General features: G+C 45.0%; 1 protein-coding gene across 3 annotated transcripts in view; it reads left to right on the top strand.

The window, feature by feature from the left end:
• Positions 1 to 18,983, top strand: part of DARS2 (aspartyl-tRNA synthetase 2, mitochondrial) — a 44,072-nt gene that overhangs the window by 14,004 nt on the left and 11,085 nt on the right. For 2 of the 3 annotated variants that reach the window (XM_070746765.1, XM_070746766.1), the window contains 7 exons: positions 390 to 491; positions 1,487 to 1,582; positions 10,656 to 10,779; positions 10,867 to 10,913; positions 13,564 to 13,670; positions 16,306 to 16,375; positions 17,505 to 17,684. In XM_070746765.1, the coding sequence (XP_070602866.1) occupies positions 390 to 491; positions 1,487 to 1,582; positions 10,656 to 10,779; positions 10,867 to 10,913; positions 13,564 to 13,670; positions 16,306 to 16,375; positions 17,505 to 17,684 (726 nt within the window). The remainder of the gene's footprint in view (positions 1 to 389; positions 492 to 1,486; positions 1,583 to 10,655; positions 10,780 to 10,866; positions 10,914 to 13,563; positions 13,671 to 16,305; positions 16,376 to 17,504; positions 17,685 to 18,983) is intronic. The other variant, XM_070746764.1, reaches the window with a different exon arrangement.

Raw genomic sequence — 18,983 nt, 5'->3', positions numbered from 1 at the left:
GTTAGACTTGAACTTAGTTCTCTCTGCTCCTAGCCTGACACCTTAACTTCTGCAACACTTTAGTTGTCTCAATAAACACTTTAATAGATAGCATTTATTATTTACTTATCACATTTTGGAACCACCCATCTCCCTCCCAAAGAAACTGGGTAGCATACAATAAAATATGAAAATATAAAAACAGTACATAAATATTAAAATTTAAAAAGAGAAAAGAATGTTTACAAATATTTAAGTTAATTAAAAGATGATGGCAGGGCTTTCAGGTGCCATTTAATTGTCAGATTGGAGTTAGCTGATAACCACCAGACACAATGTATTTTAATAATGCTATTTCTGACATTCTGTTAATTATACATATTCTGATTTATCTATTTCTTGCTTTGCAGGCTGCTTCCCATTTGAGGAAGCTCTTTTCTGATGCTCCAGTTGAGTCTGTTGTGCGAGTGACTGGGATTGTTGTTCCCCGGCCTCCTGGACAGACAAATCCTGTAAGTATTTTAAGGAGGAACCTCTGTTTTTAAATAAGTACAGTTTATTGCTTTGGGCTACCAAAATGATCTCCTAAAAGCTATACCTACTGAGAATAAATTTGCACATTTTCATTACCATGCAAGTATCTTGGAAGTAGCCAGGGAGCACAATTTGGTGAACAACTATCTTATTAATTATAATGGTAGCTATAGAATGATCCTTGTCTTCTTGACAGCTATTTGGTTTGGAAGTATCCTTCTTCAGCTTAGCACTGCAAAAGTACTCTGCCCTGTCATGTCAAAAGACTCCACAATTTCTGCCTTAATGTCTTCTGTGCTTGGAATTTCCAGGCAATGTACCTGCACAATAAATTACTTTTTACATTCTCTTCATATCTCTCCTCAAATCCCACTCTTTTCATGCACTCTCATTTCCCAGATAGATTGATTTCTATGCTTTGCAGCAGGCAGATCATATGTATATTTATATATGGATTCTTTCTAGCCTGCTGTAAAGCAACTTGTTTGACAATAGTAAGCCCTTGAAGTTTCTGTTCTTGTCTGTAGGATTGAAATTTCCCCCCCCAAAATTGAAGATTTATACCTGCGCCTGGTTGGTAATCCAACAAATTTATCTTCAAGGCAGAGATCTTTTTTTGTCATTCTCTGTAAAGTACTGACAATACTGCAAAAATAGTTATGATATTTAGCTATTTAGATAAGCCAGGAAGACCAGGCTTTTTTCCCCTTTCCCTAAACTTGTTCTTGCCTGGACCTTATGTTGTGAGTTGAAATGGGTAAACACATGTTGACTTGAGATTCAGGAGCTCAAAGAAACTCTTGGTCTCAAGCTCCAAGTTTTTGAAGGTGAAATGGAAATAAGGTTCTGCATTTTGCCAAGCTAAATTATCCTACTACCATACCAACTTGTTAAAAAACACAATGAATTTATTTTCTAGGAACAATAAATACTGTTATTTTTTAAATTAAAGTGATCTCTTTCTTTTATTTAGACGATGCAAACTGGAGATATTGAAATAAAAGCAGAAACTGCAGAGGTTCTTAACTACTGTAAGACACTACCATTTGAAATAAAAGATTGCATCAAGGTAGGTATACCTTTCTTATTTCTGTTTAATCTGCTATTTATTTCTACCTAATAGAATATTTGGGACAGCATACCTTGAGAGTTCTTGCACATCTATTCTTTTTAAACCTTGTACAGTGGTACCTCAAGATACGAACCCCTCGTCTTACGAACAACTCATGATACGAACCCGGGGTTCAGAAAAAAATTGCCTCTTCTTACGAACTTTTTTCGAGTTACGAACTGAAGTGAAGTCTGCCCGGAGACCGATGATGCTGCAGATGGGAGAATTTCCATTGGCCCATCTGCAGCGTCATCGGTCTCCGGGCAGATTTTCCTTTGCCCTCAGCAAAGGAAGCGACGTCAGCTTCCTGAACAGCGAACCCGGAAATTCAGCAAAAGTTCGGGGTTCAGGAGGTTGCTGGGAAGCCCCCCAGCCCGGTGGTCACCTTTTAAAACAGCCGGGCGGCTTCCCAGGAGCCTCCAAACGCCGAACTTTTGCCAAACTTCCGGGTTCTGAAGTGAATTCAAACCGAGGGGAGAATCTGCCCGGAGACCGATGACGCTGCAGATGGGAGAATTTCCATTGGCCTTCCTGGATGTTGCCAATTTTTTTGCGGTTTTTTTTTTTGGTTGCACGAATTAATTGACGTTACATTGTTTCCTATGGGAAACAATGTTTCGTCTTACGAACCTTTCGTGTTACGAACCTCCTCCTTGCACCAATTAAGTTCGTATCTTGAGGTATTACTGTATTTCCTCTCTATAGAGAAGAAAAGGGATGGAAAGTGTATTTTGCTTCAAATCCAAACAAATCATTGCATTCAGGAAATTCTGCAGAACTAACTGCTGTTCAGCACAAGCAAACCCAGAATATTTGGATTGTTCAAGGTTTCAGATAAAATAAAATCCAGAGAGATTCCAGAGTGATTTGGATCTAGGAGGGATGAAATTTGCCAAAATTGATAGAATATAGTGCAAGAGTTTAAATTGCTATCCTTAAAAACTGACATTTTAATATAGAGCCCATGCATTTTTATTATAAATCAGAATTGGATGAGATTTGTAGTAATATAAAAAAATAGCACAATATAATAAATACAATGTAAATACAACATAGAATAGTAGTGGGATCTTTAATTATTCTGACATTGACTGAGAGACAAACTGTGTCTAGTGGGAGATCAAACAGGTTCCTGATATAACTAGGAAACAACTTTGACTCCCAAAAGAGAGAAAAAGGAACTGCCAAAAAGTAGGGAGGGGGGGAAGGAAAAGTCAGCTTTACTTAATTTAATTCTCAGTAACAGAGATTAAATAATAGAGGTTATGGGAACGTTGGGGAAGAGTGAATATGTGATAATTGGAAGCTAACATAATGCAGGCACAAGTAATAGAACAAAGTCAGACTGATGTCTTAAGCTTTAACAGAGCTGATTTCAATAAACTTTAGAGCTTGGGAAGGCTTCCATGAATGGACATCTTTAAGGGGAAAACAACTCAAGAAGCTTAGGAAACTCTGTAAAATGAGATTATCAAAGTCTAGTCTCACAATACCACTAAAAGAAAAGATCCCAGAAGAATCAGAACATGATTCTGAAAAACAAAAAGGACAGGTATAAAAAATAAAAAGAGGGGCACATAACTATAGGAAAATAACAACATATGCCAGAATCTACAAAAATCAAGAAAGCTAAGATTCAGAATAAAGTAAGACTTGCAACAATGTCAAAAACATATAAAAAACAAGAAAAGAGTCAAGGAACTGATTGATACCCTAACAGGAGAAGATGGTAAGGAGGTCATAGGCAACAGAGAGAAAATAGAGATGCTTAATTCTCTCTGCATTTGTCTTTATGCAATAGAAAAAAATAGTCCAACCTATCAAAAACAGTACTGTAAAAAACAGATTAGAAATACAAATCACGAATTGGTAAAAATTATTGGCAAGAAAATGATAAGACAATACCTGTCCACTCTAGACAAGTTTAAATCACCAGACCAAATTGATTACATCCCAGAGTTCTGAAATTACTAGTAGACATAATCTTGGAATCACCTGACCATATCTTTCAAAAATCCTGGCACACAAGGAAACTACCAGAGGACTGGAAAAGAGTTGATCTATCTTCAGAAATAGGAAAATAATAGATCAAGGAAACAACAGACCAATCAATCGGATATCAATAACTGTGAACATGGGTTTGTCAAAAACATTATGTCAGACAAATCTTATTGCATTTTTGACAAAATGATTAAATGGATCAGCAAAATGCTATGGACATAGTATACAGTGGTACCTCAAGATACGAACCCCTCGTCTTACGAACAACTCGTGATACGAACCCGGGGTTCAGGAAAAATTTGCCTCTTCCTACGAACTTTTTTCGTGTTACGAACGCCAAACCCGAACTTCCGGGTTCAGCGTTCGGAGGCTGCTGGAAAGCCGCCCGGCTGTTTTAAAAGGTGACAGCCGGCGGCGGGGCTTCTTTCCGGGTTCGGGAGGCCACTTTGGGGTTTTGTCTGGGAGAGAGGGCAGGAGGTCCGGCGCTGGGGGAGGGAGTCAGGAAGGTCCTCCTGCTCTCCCCCCCCCCAGCGAAAAACACAGAGACGGTCTGACAGGCAGGGAAGAGCAGCCTGGAGCAAAGGGAGTCTGAAACCGCCGGCGGCTTCAGCTTCCCATTGCTCCGCGGGCGGCGGCTGACAGCCTTTGTATATTTGGCTTGGGGGGGGGAAGCAGGAGGCGCAGGATCGGCGGGCGTGGGGCGAGGCAGCAGGTCTGCATCCTGGGCGGGCGGCGGGCGAGGAGGCGCGGCCGAGCGGGCCAGCGAGGGTGCATCCAACTTGAGGGGCTGGCGGGAGGAAAGGGAATGCCACGGGGCTGGGCTCGGCTCCCCCCTCGGCTCCCCCCCTTACCAGCCTCGCCGCGGAAGGCTCCATTCTGTTCCCTGAATGGAGACCGCCGGCCGCTCAAACGGGTAAGGGGGGGAGCCAAGGGGGGAGCTGAGCCCAGCCCCGTGGCATTCCCTTTCCTCCCGCCCGCAGCCGACTGACCGTGGGCTCCTTCCCGACCTCGGAGAGCTTCCTAGTTTTCGTGAGCTTTCATGCCCTGGAAGCTCTCCGAGGTTGCGAAGGAGCCCACGATCAGTCTCGGCTGCGGGCGGGAGGAAAGCGAATGCCACGGGGCTGGGCTAGCTTCCCCCTCGGCTCCCCCCCTTACCAGCCCCGCCGCGGAAGGCTCCATTCTGTTCCCTGAATGGAGACCGCCGGTCGCTCAATCAGGCCGGCAGGGAACAGAATGGAGCGTTCCGCGGCGGGGCTGGTAAGGGGGGGAGCTGAGGGGGGAGCCGAGCCCAGCCCCGTGGCATTCGCTTTCCTCCCGCCCACAGCCGAGACTGATCGTGGGCTCCTTCCCGACCTCGGAGAGCTTCCTGGTTTTCGTGAGCTTTCATGCCCTGGAAGCTCTCCGAGGTTGCGAAGGAGCCCACGGTCAGTCGGCTGCGGGCGGGAGGAAAGCGAATCCCCCGTGGGCTCCGTTACATCTTCCGCTGCCAGCCAGGCCTTGCTGGCGGCAGCGGAACAATCGCCTTCCTCCCGCCCGCAGCCGACTCTCCCAGGCAAAAAGTTGCCGGCATTCTGGGATGATGGGGCCGGACTTCCCAGGCGGAAGGCGTGCCCCTCTCCCCGGCATCTTTTTGCCTGGGAGAGAAGATGAAATGCCGCTCGTAGCAGCTGCTAGGAGCGGCATTTCACTTTCTCTCCCAGGCAAAAAGTTGCCGGCATTCTGGGATGATGGGGCCGGACTTCCCAGGCGGAAGGCGTGCCCCTCTCCCCGGCATCTTTTTGCCTGGGAGAGAAGATGAAATGCCGCTCGTAGCAGCTGCTAGGAGCGGCATTTCACTTTCTCTCCCAGGCAAAAAGTTGCCGGCATTCTGGGATGATGGGGCCGGACTTCCCAGGCGGAAGGCGTGCCCCTCTCCCCGGCATCTTTTTGCCTGGGAGAGAAGGTGAAATGCCGCTCATAGCAGCTGCTACGAGCGGCATTTCACTTTCTCTCCCAGGCAAAAAGTTGCCGGCATTCTGGGATGATGGGGCCGGACTTCCCAGGCGGAAGGCGTGCCCCTCTCCCCGGCATCTTTTTGCCTGGGAGGGAAGGTGAAATGCCGCTCGTAGCAGCTGCTAGAGCCGCCGGCATTTCACCTTCCCTCCCAGGCAAAAAGAAGCCGCGCTGCTGCTCCAGTCGCCCGGTCCTCTCCTGCCTCCCGCGCCGATGTTCCCCATTGCGTTGGGGGCCGCCAGCCCCGAATCGGACACAACCTCGCCGCTACCGCTGCCGCCGCACCCAGTGCCGGCCCCATTCTCGCTGGAGGTCTAGCCGGAGCCAGGTCCGCTCGGCCGCGCCTCCTCGCCCTCCGCCCAGCCGCCCAGGATGCTGACCTGCTACCTCACGGCGCGCCCACCGCCGGCCCGATCCTGCGCCTCCTGCTTCCCCCCCCAGCCAAAAATATAAAGGCGGTCTGCCGCTCCCGCGGAGCAATGGGAAGCTGAAGCCGCCCGCGGTTTCAGCCTCCCTTTGCTCCACGCTGCTCCGCCCTGCCTGTCTTTGTGTTTTTGGCTGGGGAGGGGAGCAGGAGGACCTTCCTGACTCCCTCCCCCCAGCACTTCACCCAGGACAACAGGCAGGGCGAAGCAGCGTGGGGCAAAGGGAGGCTCAAGCCTCCTTTGGTGGTGGCGGCCGGCTTCCCGGTTTCTCAGTTTTGGGCTTTCACGCATTAATTGCTTTTCCATTGATTCCTATGGGAAACAATGTTTCATCTTACGAACTTTTCACCTTACGAACCTCCTCCCGGCACCAATTAAGTTCGTATCTTGAGGTATCACTGTATTTGGACTTCAGTAAGGCATGTGACAAAGTAGACCATAACCTATTTCTGGATTAGTGACTGATTGAACATTTGCACTCAATGTGTAGTCTTGAATGGAACTACATCTACATAAAGGGAAATCTGGTAAGCTATCCTAAGATTCTGTTTTAGGCCCTGTACTCTTCAACATCTTTGTAAATGATTTAGATCAGGGGTACCCAAACCTTTTACACAGGGGCCAGTTCACTGTCCCTCGGACTGTTGGAGGGCCGGACTATTAAAAAAAACTATGAACAAATCCCTATGCACACTGCATATACCTTATTTTAAAGTAAAAAATAAAATGGGAACGTACTATTTAGAGGGGGGGAAGAAGTCTGAAATTCATATATGTTTATGTTTTGTTTTTAATTTTCTTTTGTTAACATCTGATTGGCTATACAAGGTTTTCTTGGTTTATAGAAAAATGTATAAAGAAAGAAGGAAGCACTTTGGCATAATGGTTAATAAGTTAGAATTATAATTGGTGGTGTACTTTTTGAAGGAACATTAAGGAGGGAATTTAATTAAAAGAAAAGTATGTACCTGGATGGCAACATTAGAAAAAATACTTTTGCAACTTTTTTGATGATTGATATTAGTTACTAACACATTTTATTCATGGAAAATTAGATGGTAAACTGTATTGTTTGAATGTATGTTGAGAGAAAAATTTTAAAAAATTTACACCCCCCCAAAAAAGTCCTTCCCGCCTCTGTCCCTCCATTCATTTCATTCTTCCTTCCTTCCTTCCTTTTCCCTCCATTTCTCCTCCCTTCCTTATTCCCTCCCTCCTTCCTTCCTCTCCTTTTCTCTCTCACTCACTCCCTCTCTCTTGCTCTCTTTCTCCCTCTCTCTTGCTTTCTTCCTCTCTCTCTTTCTCTCTCCCTCTTTCTTCTCCCTCTTTCCTTCCTCCCTCCCTTCCTTCCTTCCTCTCCACTTCTCTTTCCCTCTCTTTTTCCCTTCTCTTTCCCTTTTCTTTCTTTCTCTCCACTTCTCTCTCTCTCTCTCTTCCCTCTTTCACCCTCCCTCTTCTCTCCCTGGGGAGGACTCGTCCAACAAGCCTCCACCCTCCGACCCCGGACTCCCATTCAATCCCCATTCAGAAAACGGGAGCCGGCAACTCAAAGAGGAGGAGGAGTCGGGTGTGTGCGTGTATGTTTGTGTGCCCGGCTCGGCTTTCGGCAGGCCTTCCATTACCTCGGGTGAGATGAGATCGAGGGGGATGTTCTTGCCTCTGTCACTCCGGCTTCGAATGCGGACGTGCCTCAGCGAGTGGGCACAGAGATTCACCGCCTCCTCCGGGTGGAATCCCCACCTTGGCGGGAGGCGCCAGCAATAGACACAGGAGAGAGAGCCGCTGCCACCCCGGCACTGTCCGCTGTGGATGGGCCGGTGCCAAGCCTCTTTGAAGTCCGCGGCGGAGTGCTCAGCCTCCCCACTCCCCCAGGTGCATGGCGGACTGGCAGTGGAATGGGGAGCTCACATGCACAGGTGCGTGCGAACCTTCACTAGTGCAAGACTTCCCCACATTTTCCTTGCCGCTCCCAGCCCCAACTCCGACGCCCAGCTCCCCTAGTTGCTAGAGGGAACAGTGGCCAGGAGCACAGGATGTGGATGCATACTGTGCTCCTGTCACTCACCCGCGGGCCATAGTTTGGGGACCGTTGATTTAGATGAAGGGGTGGATGGGAAACTCATCAGATTTGCAGACCACACAAAGCTAAGGGGAATAGCCAAGACTTTAGAAGATAGGCTCAGGATCCTAAAGGATCTTGACAGACTTAAAATCTGGACCCTATCCAACAAAATGCAACTCAGTGTAAGGTTTTACACTTAAGCAAGAAAAAAACAAATACATGGGTATAGAATAGGTGGTACCTGACTCAACAGGTACCTAAATCCCTGTGAAAAGGATCTAGATAGGGGTTCTAGAGGACAAAAATTTAAGTATGAAGCAGTTGCAGCTACTAACACAATTGTAGACTGCATCAAGAGGGTGTTATTATGAAGATCTCATGAAGTCTTAGTACTGCCTTATATTTGCTTTGTTAAAACCACACATGGAATATTTAATCCATTTCTGGTCACCATGATATCAAAATGATGTTGAGATTTTAGAGAGAATGCAGAGAAAAGCAACAAAGGGGGCTGAAGGCTGACACATACAATGAACGTTTGGATATTTCTGGTCTAAGAAAGAGAAGAACTAAGGTGACATGGTAGCAGTCCTCCAATATTGGAATGGTTGCCACAAATTCAATATTTGAATGGCTGCCACAAAAAAACATATGGAGGCTCTGGTTTGAGCAAGGCTTGAACTAGAAGATCTCTTAAGATCCCTTTCTGACTCAGTCATCATTCTATTATTCTGTAAAATTATTCCAGCCATGAGGAGTATATTTAGTAATAGACAAGATATGAATTGGAAGAAATGAGTAAAAAGTAATTATTCAGCATAAAAAGTTTTTTTATAATAATAACAACAACAATAACAAAGTTAGAAGGGACTTTGGAGGTCTTCTAGTCCAGTCCCCTGTTTAGGCAGTGTTCTGCCTGACTGGGCTCAGGCGATTAGTAACAGTCCAAGGAAAAGAAATCAAACACACACGTGCTTTTCTAATCAGCAAACTTATATTAAACAAACAAAAAAGGGTTAACAAAAACAGTCCTTGTCAGGAATAAACTATAGTGCAAGGCGTAAGTCAGCCAAATACAAAGCACAGGAAAAAGCAAACGAAGACAACCTGCACGGAGCAGAAATGTTTCAGGAGTCCTTTGAATCTTGAAGTCTCGAGAGCAAACAGCTAGTCCCAGAGGTTTCACCTCCCATGTGCCTGAAAAGGCTGGGTTGAAATCCAAAGGCACGGAACTGAAGCTTCAGAGCAGGAACCACAAAGTCACACAGATAAACAGCCACAGTTTGCCTTTTGCCTCTGTTCCCTTTTATACCTTTAGCCCTCATTAGGGGAACCACACCCAGCCCTCAGTATGAGAACCACACCCAGCCCAGGTGCTACTCTGATAACCGGTAATAGTACTTTAATTGAGCCCTCCTTTGCATGGCTCTCCGGCTAAGCATGTCTATGAGTTGTTCTGCATCGGAATCCAATGAGGATAGACTGTCTGAGTGGCTGCATGCCAAATCCCCTGGACTGTCTGCTGGGTCCTGCGTGCTGTCTGCCAACTCCTCTGAACCAGTGGCCTCATCCTCAGGGCTGTCTGCCACGTCTTCCTGGCTGTTAGCCAGGCTTTCGCATTCATTTTGTACTGCATCTCTCCCATATGTGGAAGCAACGGCTGGCCCAAGCCCAAACACAACAGGCAGAAAACCCTACACTATTTCAGACAGATGGTTATCCAACATCTTCTTTAAAATTTCCAGTGTTGGAGCATTCCACTGATTAATTGTTCTAACTATCAGGAAATTTCCCCTTAGTTCTAAGTTACTTCGCTCCTTGTTTAGTTTCCACCCATTGCTTCTTGTTCTGCCCTCAGGTGGTTTGGAGAATAAGTTGACTCCCTCTTCTTTATGGCAACCCCTGAGATATCGAAACACTGCTATCAGGTCTCCTCTGTTCCTTCTTTTCATTAAACTAGACATGCCCAGTTCCTGCAACCGTTCTTCATATGTTTTAGCCCCCCCGTCCCCTAATAATCTTTGTTGCTCTTCTCTGCACTCTTTCTAGAGTCTCAACATCCTTTTTGCATCGTGGCGACCAAAACAATGCAGTATTCCAAGTGTGGCCTTACCAAGGCCTTAGAAAGTGATATTGACACTTCACGTGATCTTGATTCTATCCCTCTGTTAATGCAGCCTAGAACTCTGTTGGCTTTTTTGGCAGCTGCTGCACACCACTGGTTCATATTTAAATGGTTGTCCGCTAGGACTCCAAGATCCCTCTCACAGTTACTACTGTTGAGCAATGTACCACATATACTGTACCTCTGCATTTTGTTTTTCTTGCCTAAATGTAGAACCTTACTTTTTTCACTATTGAATTTCATTTTGTTAAATAGCACCCATTGTTCAAGTTTGTCAAGATCCTTCTGTATTTTGCCCCTATCTTCTGGAGTGTTGTCTATTCCTGCCAGTTTGGTGTCATCTGCAAATTTGATGAGTTTTTAATTTAGGTAACAATATTATGTGCTTTGTGTTGGTTATACAAGGTATAATTTTCCTTCTTGCAGAAAACTGAGGCACTGCGAATGCAATATCGTTATTTGGACTTAAGAAGTATTCAGATGCAGTATAACCTCCGGCTGAGATCCCAGGTGGTGATGAGAATGCGAGAATATCTCTGTAATCGTTATGGTTAGAGAAACAGAATTATTAATAGTTAACTTTTTTTCTCCTTTCACTTGCTGTGGTGCTGATAAAATTTATCAAATCTTATTTTAGATTTTGTGGATGTAGAAACACCAACACTATTTAAGAAAACACCAGGAGTAAGTGTGCAAAGATAACTTTTCTGTACATATATTGTTGTATGAAATTATCAAATATCAGAAATTAATTATATCATATAGTCCAAACATGTAAAAGAAGAGTGACTAATTCAGCTGTTAAGATTACTCATAATTCTTCTTTTCTAAGACTTAAGTCTTAGATGTGGGGCTGATATTTTGGGTCCTGGGAGGATTCATCATTCATATTGAACTCACCAGGTCAGAATTTTATAGCTGCCATGGTTACTTCAAGGATTTTTCTGGCCCAATGCATTACAAATAGGAAGCTTATGACCTAAAATTGGATGGCGGTTGTCTAGTCAGCCTTTGTTTACTGACACTGGCATTTCCCTTTCCACTAAAGATTACTTAGAGAACAATAGAAACTTGAGAACTTTGGAGATAAACCAAAAAGATACAAAGAAGTTATTTTATAGCTTGTTTGACAAAGAGAGTTGTTAACATAATGGTTGCTAAGCATCATTTTCTGAAACCAAAGCCTTCATTAATACACTAGTTATTGAGAAGCTGCAAGGAATGCAACCTGTCAAATAACAACTGAAACACAAGAAAGTGCTGTCTCTTTTTGTTCATGGATATGTTTACATTTTTTAAAGAGTGAAATCTTTTTAAAAAATTCTTCCTGACTTCATGAGATTCATAGGGATTTGGAGTATATGTGTGTGCTTTTATATCTGTTATGTATAAATCAATTTATATATTTTATATGTATAAATCAAGTATCAGAAATGTCTGTATGTTCACAGTATATGTACTGTACATGTGTACTGTATGTATGTATATACAGTGGTACCTCATGATACGAACCCCTCGTCTTATGAACAACCCAAGATACGAACCCGGGGTTCAGAAATTTTTTGCCTCTTCTTACGAACATTTTTCTTCTTACGAACCCACCGCCGCAGAGAAGCCCCGCCGCTCGGCTGTCGCTTTTTGAAACAGCCGGGCGGCAGGGCTTCTCGGCAGCCTCCCGAACCCAGAAGTTCGGCAAAAGTTCGGGTTCGGGAGGCCAGTGAGAAGCCCCGCCGCCCGGCTGTCACCTTTTAAAACAGCCAGGGGGTTTCCCAGCGTCCTCCTGAACCCGAACACCAAACCCAAACTTCCGGGTTCGGTGTTCGGGAGGCCTCCGAGAAGCCCCCCGGCTGTTTTAAAAGGTGACAGCCGGTCTGCGGGGCTTCTCGGCGGCCTCCCGAACCCGGAAGTTCGGCAAAAGTTCAGATTCAGGAGGCCGCTGAGAAGCCTCGCCGCCCGGCTGTCACCTTTTAAAACAGCCAGGGGGCTTCCCAGCGTCCTTCTGAACCCGAACGCCAAACCCAAACTTCCGGGTTCGGCGTTCGGGAGGCCTCCGAGAAGCCCCCCCCCCCCCGGCTTTTTTAAAAGACAGCTCGGCGCCGCGGCTTCTCGGCGGCCTCCCGAACCCGGACATTTGGCAAAAGTTCGGGTTTGGGAGGCCGCTGAGAAGCCCCGCCGCCCGGCTGTAGTCTTTTAAAACAGCCGGGGGGCTTCTCAGAGGCCTCCTGAACGCTGAACCCAGAAGTTCGGGTTTGGCGTTCGGGTTCGGGAGGACTCTGGGAAGCCCCCCCGGCTGTTTTAAAAGACGACAGCTGGGCGCCGCGGCTTCTCGGCGGCCTCCCGAACCTGGACATTTGGCAAAAGTTTGGGTTCGGGAGGTGTTTTAAAAGGTGACAGCCGGTCTGCGGGGCTTCTCAGCGGCCTCCCGAACCCGAACTTTTGCCGAACTTACGGGTTCGGGGTTCGGGAGACCACCAAGAAGCCCCACCGCCCGGCTGTCACCTTTTAAAACAGCCGGGGGGCTTCTCGGAGGCCTCCAGAACGCCGAACCCGGAAGTTTGGGTTTGGCGTTTGGCGTTCGGGAGGCCGCGAGAAGCCCCCCGGCTGTTTCAAAAGGTGACGGCTGGGCGGCGGCGGTTTTTTGCAGGGGTTTTTTGTTGTTGCACGGATTAATTGATTTTACATTGTTTCCTATGGGAAACAATGTTTTGTCTTACGAACTTTTTGTCTTACGAACCTCCCCCGGGAACCAATTAGGTTCGTAAGACGAGGTATTACTGTATATGGGGAGAAGGCACTGGAATTTCATTTTAATCTGTGCCATTATGCACACAGAAAAGTGATAAAAAAGTTTATCTTGAAAAGCAGTAACCTAGGTTTTCTTACTATTTAATATGTTTCAAGAACTTTTGTTAATTTCTCACATGAGAACTGACTAGAAGTTTGTATGATCATGTAAATCGGGGTCCCCAACCCTCGGGTTGGCCTGCTGGCGCATAAGCAGTGGACGAGTGCATGAAGCTTCATATGTGGGAGGAAGGTTACATACGCCAAACCATTCCCTCTCCCCCTTCCACTGCTGCTGCTGATTCATGGAGCCAGAAATGTTGGGGAGCAGTGATGTAAATTAAATACATCACTGGCTGTGCAGGAGATATTTTTTGGAAAATGATGCACTTCCATTTCCTGATTAAATGCAATGGGTAGTGGATTGAATTTTTCAAGAGAGGTTTGGCTGAAATAAATATTTAGTATTCAAACTAGAAGTTTCCTAATTTTTTTTCACCTAAAGGCAATGTAAATCCAGCTTTAAATTACATCATCCCTTTAATACCAGGGTGCAAAAGAATTTGTGGTGCCTTCCCGGGAGGCTGGAAAGTTCTACTCACTTCCTCAGAGCCCTCAGCAGTTTAAACAGCTTCTAATGGTAGGAGGACTGGACAGGTGAGCTTCTTGGGGCCCCACCAGCACAATAATGTTTTCAACTAGCACTAAAACTTTGGTCTGCAGTTTGTGGTGGGAAGTTAATGGATAGATTGAGTCAGTTTGTCACACAAACTGATTATTTGCCAATTAATCTGTTTAGGGTGACCCGCTCCCTTCTTAACCAGGGGGGAGTTGGGGAGCCCTTGCAGAGTAGTGCCGAGGATTTTAACACGTTTTTCGCTGATAAAGTCGCTCGGATCTGGGCTGACCTTGACTCCAATTGTGAAACAGAGTCGACTGACAACGAGTCAGTCGAGGTGACTGGGGCACGTACTTGTCCACCTGTCTGGGAAGAGTTTGATCTGGTGACACCTGATGAAGTGGACAAGGCCATTGGAGCTGTGAGTTCTGCCACCTGTTTACTGGATCCATGTCCCTCCTGGTTGGTTTCGGCCAGCAGGGAGGTGACACGGAGCTGGGCCCGGGAGATTACCAACGCTTCCTTGGGGAGGGGAGTTTTTCCATCACTCTATAAAGAAGCGCTCGTGCGCCCCCTCCTCAAGAAGCCCTCCCTGGACCCAGCTGTGCTTAACAACTATTGTCCAGTCTCCAACCTTCCCTTTATGGGGAAGGTTGTCGAGAAGGTGGTGGCACTCCGGCTCCAGCGGTCCTTGGAAGAAGCCGATTATCTAGGTCCCCAGCAGTCGAGTTTCAGGCCCGGTTACAGCACGGAAACCGCTTTGGTCGCATTGATGGATGATCTCTGGCGGGCCCGGGACAGGGGTTTATCCTCTGTCCTGGTGCTCCTTGACCTCTCAGCGGCTTTCGATACCATCGACCATGGTATCCTTCTGCACCGGCTGGAGGGGTTGGGGGTGGGAGGCACTGTCCTTCAGTGGTTCTCCTCCTACCTCTCTGGCCGGTCGCAGTCGGTGTTAGTGGGGGGTCAGAGGTCGACTCCTAGGTTTCTCCCTTGTGGGGTGCCTCAGGGGTCGGTCCTCTCTCCCCTGCTATTCAACATCTACATGAAACCGCTGGGTGAGATCATCCAAGGACATGGGGTGAGGTATCATCAATATGCGGATGATACCCAGCTTTACATCTCCACCCCATGCCCAGTCAACGAAGCGGTGGAAGTGATGTGCCGGTGCCTGGAGGCTGTTGGGGCCTGGATGGGTGTCAACAGACTCAAGCTCAACTCGGATAAGACAGAGTGGCTGTGGGGTTTGCCTCCCAAGGACAACTCCATCTGTCCGTCCATCACCCTGGGCGGGGAATAATTGACCCCCTCAGAGAGGGTCCGCAACTTGGGCGTCCTCCTCGACCCACAGCTCTCATTAGAAAAACATCTCTCAGCTGTGGCGAGGGGGGCGTTTGCCCAGGTTCGCCTGGTGCACCAGTTGCGGCCCTATCTGGACCGGGACTCATCGCTCACAGTCACTCATGCCCTCATCACCTCGAGGTTCGACTACTGTAATGCTCTCTACATGGGGCTACCTTTGAAAAGTGTTCGGAAACTTCAGATCGTGCAGAATGCAGCTGCGAGAGCAGTCATGGGCTTACCTAGGTATGCCCATGTTTCACCATCACTCCGCAGTCTGCATTGGCTGCCGATCAGTTTCCGGTCACAATTCAAAGTGTTGGTTATGACGTTTAAAGCCCTTCATGGCGGCACCGGCCCTCTGGAACCAACTCCCCCCGGAGATTAGAACTGCCCCTACTCTTCCTGCCTTCCGTAAACTCCTTAAAACCCACCTTTGCCGTCAGGCATGGGGGAACTGAAACATCTTCCCCTGGGCATGTTTAATTTATATATGGTATGCTTGTGTGTATGTCTGTTAGTATATGGGGTCTTTTTAAAATCTTTAATATTTTAAATTGTCAGATTATTTATGATTTGTTTCCACGTGTTGTGAGCCGCCCCGAGTCTTCGGAGAGGGGCGGCATACAAATCTAAGTAATAAATAAAATAAATAAATAATAATCAAGTTCCGTGCTAAGAACAATCTGCCTAATAGTACTGTAACTCTCTATGCAAACTTAGAATATTCACATGCTTGAAATTTTCTTGCAAATATTTTCTGTATTGTGCAGTCTATGGCCACAATCTTCTCATCTATGAGATGGAGAACCAGGCTTTTGATTCATGGCATGTATAAATTTTATGATGATTCTGCTTCTACTTGAATAGGTGATTCCAGTCAGTAGCTGGAGGTATGTGTGTGAGAGAGACAGCACTCACTCCTTTGGTTGCTCCAGTATCAGTATTTAATTAAATATTACATAATTTAATATTATTTAATAACTCTATGAAACTACTAGGATCATCCAGTTTGGAGTGAAATGTCATCAGCACACTGATGAAAACCACTTACACATTTCCACCTTGGACTGAACTGGAGATGCAGTAGAAAGTCTGAGGCAAAACAAGACAAATAAACCACTTCTTTTTCTTTGCAGTTCCCCACACAGGGGGACTTTTCTGTGCCTATAGATTAACCAATTTCTAAATAGAGAACAAATGTTTGTTATATTTTAAATTCAGATTATAGCCATTTTTTCAGATGTATATTCTTTCCAAACCCCCTGTTTTGAAAGATCATGCTACTTGAGAAAGATACTCTGCAACCAGAATGTAATTTTCTAATGGCAGATATTTCCAAGTTGCCCGCTGTTACCGAGATGAAGGTTCAAAACCAGACAGACAGCCTGAATTCACTCAGGTAATTTATTTTTGTTTGGAATAAGATTAAAAAGCATTAAAATAACTACAAGGATTATCATCCGTTTAGAAATTGAGAGTTTAGTGGCTTTGGAAGAAGATCTGAATCTGCAAAGTAATTGGGAATTGAATAATTGTCAGCTCTGAACACTATTTATTCATAGAATCAAATAGTAAGTACAGTGGTACCTCTACCTAAGAACGCCTCTACTTAAGAATTTTTCTAGATAAGAACTGGGTGTTCAAGATTTTTTTGCCTCTTCTCAAGAACCATTTTCTACTTAAGAACCCAAGCCTCCGAAACTGTAACCGGGCCTCTCTAGGTCTCTCCTGGGAGGAAACAAGTCCAGAAAAGGCAGGGAGAAGCCTCTGTGGGGCCTCTCTAGGAATCTCCTGGGAGGAGACAGCCGGAAAAGGCGGGGAAAAGCCTCCATGGGGCCTCTCTAGTAATCTGGGAGGAAACAGGGCCTCCACCCTCCCTGTGGTTTCTCCAATCACACGCATTATTTGCTTTTACATTGATTCCTATGGGAATCAAACTTTTCTACTTAAGAACCTGGTCAAGGAACAAATTAAGTTCATAAGTAGAGGTACTACTCTATATGGATGTTAATAATTATTTTATAAATGGGGTTGATTTGAGTATATGGCAGAGAGTTGCTCAGAGATACTTTGTGTGTTTTAAAACTAATCTACATTTGCAAAATTGCTAGGATTAGTTTGTGTGCAATAAAATTTGCTTCATCTAAAAACATCATTTGAGGTATACCTTCTGTAATAAATATGTGTAACATGGTTTTTTCCCTGCAACAGGTTAGCATAGAAAATTCCCACAAAATTGAATAGAAGGGACAAAGAAGAGAGAATGAATGGGCAAAGAAATCAGCCTAAAACCATGAAATTAAGATACAGCTACAAAATCTGAGCATATACAAGTATTTCACTGAAATGAGTGCTATAAGCCTAGATTCTGAAGGAAAGACGGTCATCTAAAATTGTAACCCTTCTAGTATACAGTACTGCATTTTCAAAGAAATATATATGTTGAAAAAATGTTAAATACAATAATGGTGATATTTATGTGTCTTATTTCTTTTTTTAAAAAATCTTGTTTATTTCGCCCCCTAAAGATAGATATTGAAATGTCATTTGTGGACCAAGATGGAATTCTGGCTTTAATCGAGGGATTGCTGCAGTATTCCTGGCCTAAGGAAAAGGGGCTTATCAAAATACCCTTCCCTTCAATCACCTATGATGAGGCGCTATCTACTTATGGGACTGATAAGCCTGATACTCGTTTTGGAATGAAGGCATGTTCATTTACCAGAATTACCCATTTGCTTGACTCCCACACTCCCGCTGTTACATTGAAGGCCTGTTAATTGTAATGGGATTTGTTGATCATCTTCTTCCTAGTGTATTCCCACAGGTATAGGGTCCACTTTTTGGATAATTGAGCACCACTTTGCACGGTCACCTGCGTCTCCAGGATGCAGGCCCGTAATATCTTCGTTGATGGTATCTTGCCATCTCTGTTTTGGGATTTCTTGATATTTTGATAAATTTTCTCAAGTGTGGGTGTTGCCAACAGTATATTGAGTGAGTGAAATGTTGCGTAATTTTCATCTTGAATTTACGCTAATTTGTTCATATTTCTTAGCCGTTTGATATCCCAGTTCTAAATGCTGCTTGTTACAAAATACATAAGGACCTCGGGGCTTTCACTGGCTTTATTGCTAGACAGCTAAAATGAATTTTTGCCTTAACTACCAGTTGCCCATATGGGTGGGTCCCAATACAGGACTACTTCCAAGTTTCATTCCGTACAACCTTGATTTAATAAAGCACTTGTGGTGAAGAGGAATTTGTTTAAATTTTATTTATGTCAAATTATATCATTTTTAGAGAGACAGTTTGGTGTAGTGGTTAAGGTATCATGCTAGAAATTAGGAGACCATGAGTTATAGTCCCTTGGCAAAGTGGACAACCTTGGATCAGTCACTTTTTCTCAGCCCTAGGTAAGAGGTAGTGGCAAATCACTTGTAATAAAATTTGCCAAGAAAAATGCAAACAGGTCCAGATAATTTCCAAGTACCAGGCATGGAAGAAGAAAAAAAGACAGCCTGTCTACAATTAGGTAACTAATCTAAATGGCATAATTTAGAGACTTTCTTACCCATGACACCTTTAGCTTCTGGGGATCAAATTCATTAATCTCTTCCCATCTTTTAACAGATTTCTTCAAAAATACCACAGTCTCACTGGGAGGAATAGATGGGCAACAAAGAACTTTTAATACTGTCTCAATACCACTTTTTGGCTTTTCCTAGCAATCTTATGTAGATCTGTGCAGAATTTTGTGATGAGGCAGAGCTAAGTGTGCTGACACAGCCTATTACAGGAAATCACATATACCATTCTATTTGTGAGACTAGCGAAATTAGATGATCCAGCTTCATAATGCTGGGTTACTTGTTTGTTTATTCCTTGATCTCAAGGATATAAAGGTTTTTTTAAATTAAGGAAAATTTATTATGTAAGCTGAATTTAACTTCTACAAGCCATCAAACCTCAGTTCCAATCAAAATCTATTTCCAGATATGCTTTTA

This window comes from Erythrolamprus reginae, chromosome 3, assembly GCF_031021105.1.
Source record: "Erythrolamprus reginae isolate rEryReg1 chromosome 3, rEryReg1.hap1, whole genome shotgun sequence".
Classification (NCBI taxonomy): domain Eukaryota; kingdom Metazoa; phylum Chordata; class Lepidosauria; order Squamata; family Dipsadidae; genus Erythrolamprus; species Erythrolamprus reginae.
Note: the sequence above shows the minus strand (reverse complement) of the source record. Positions and strands in the feature narration are given on the sequence as shown.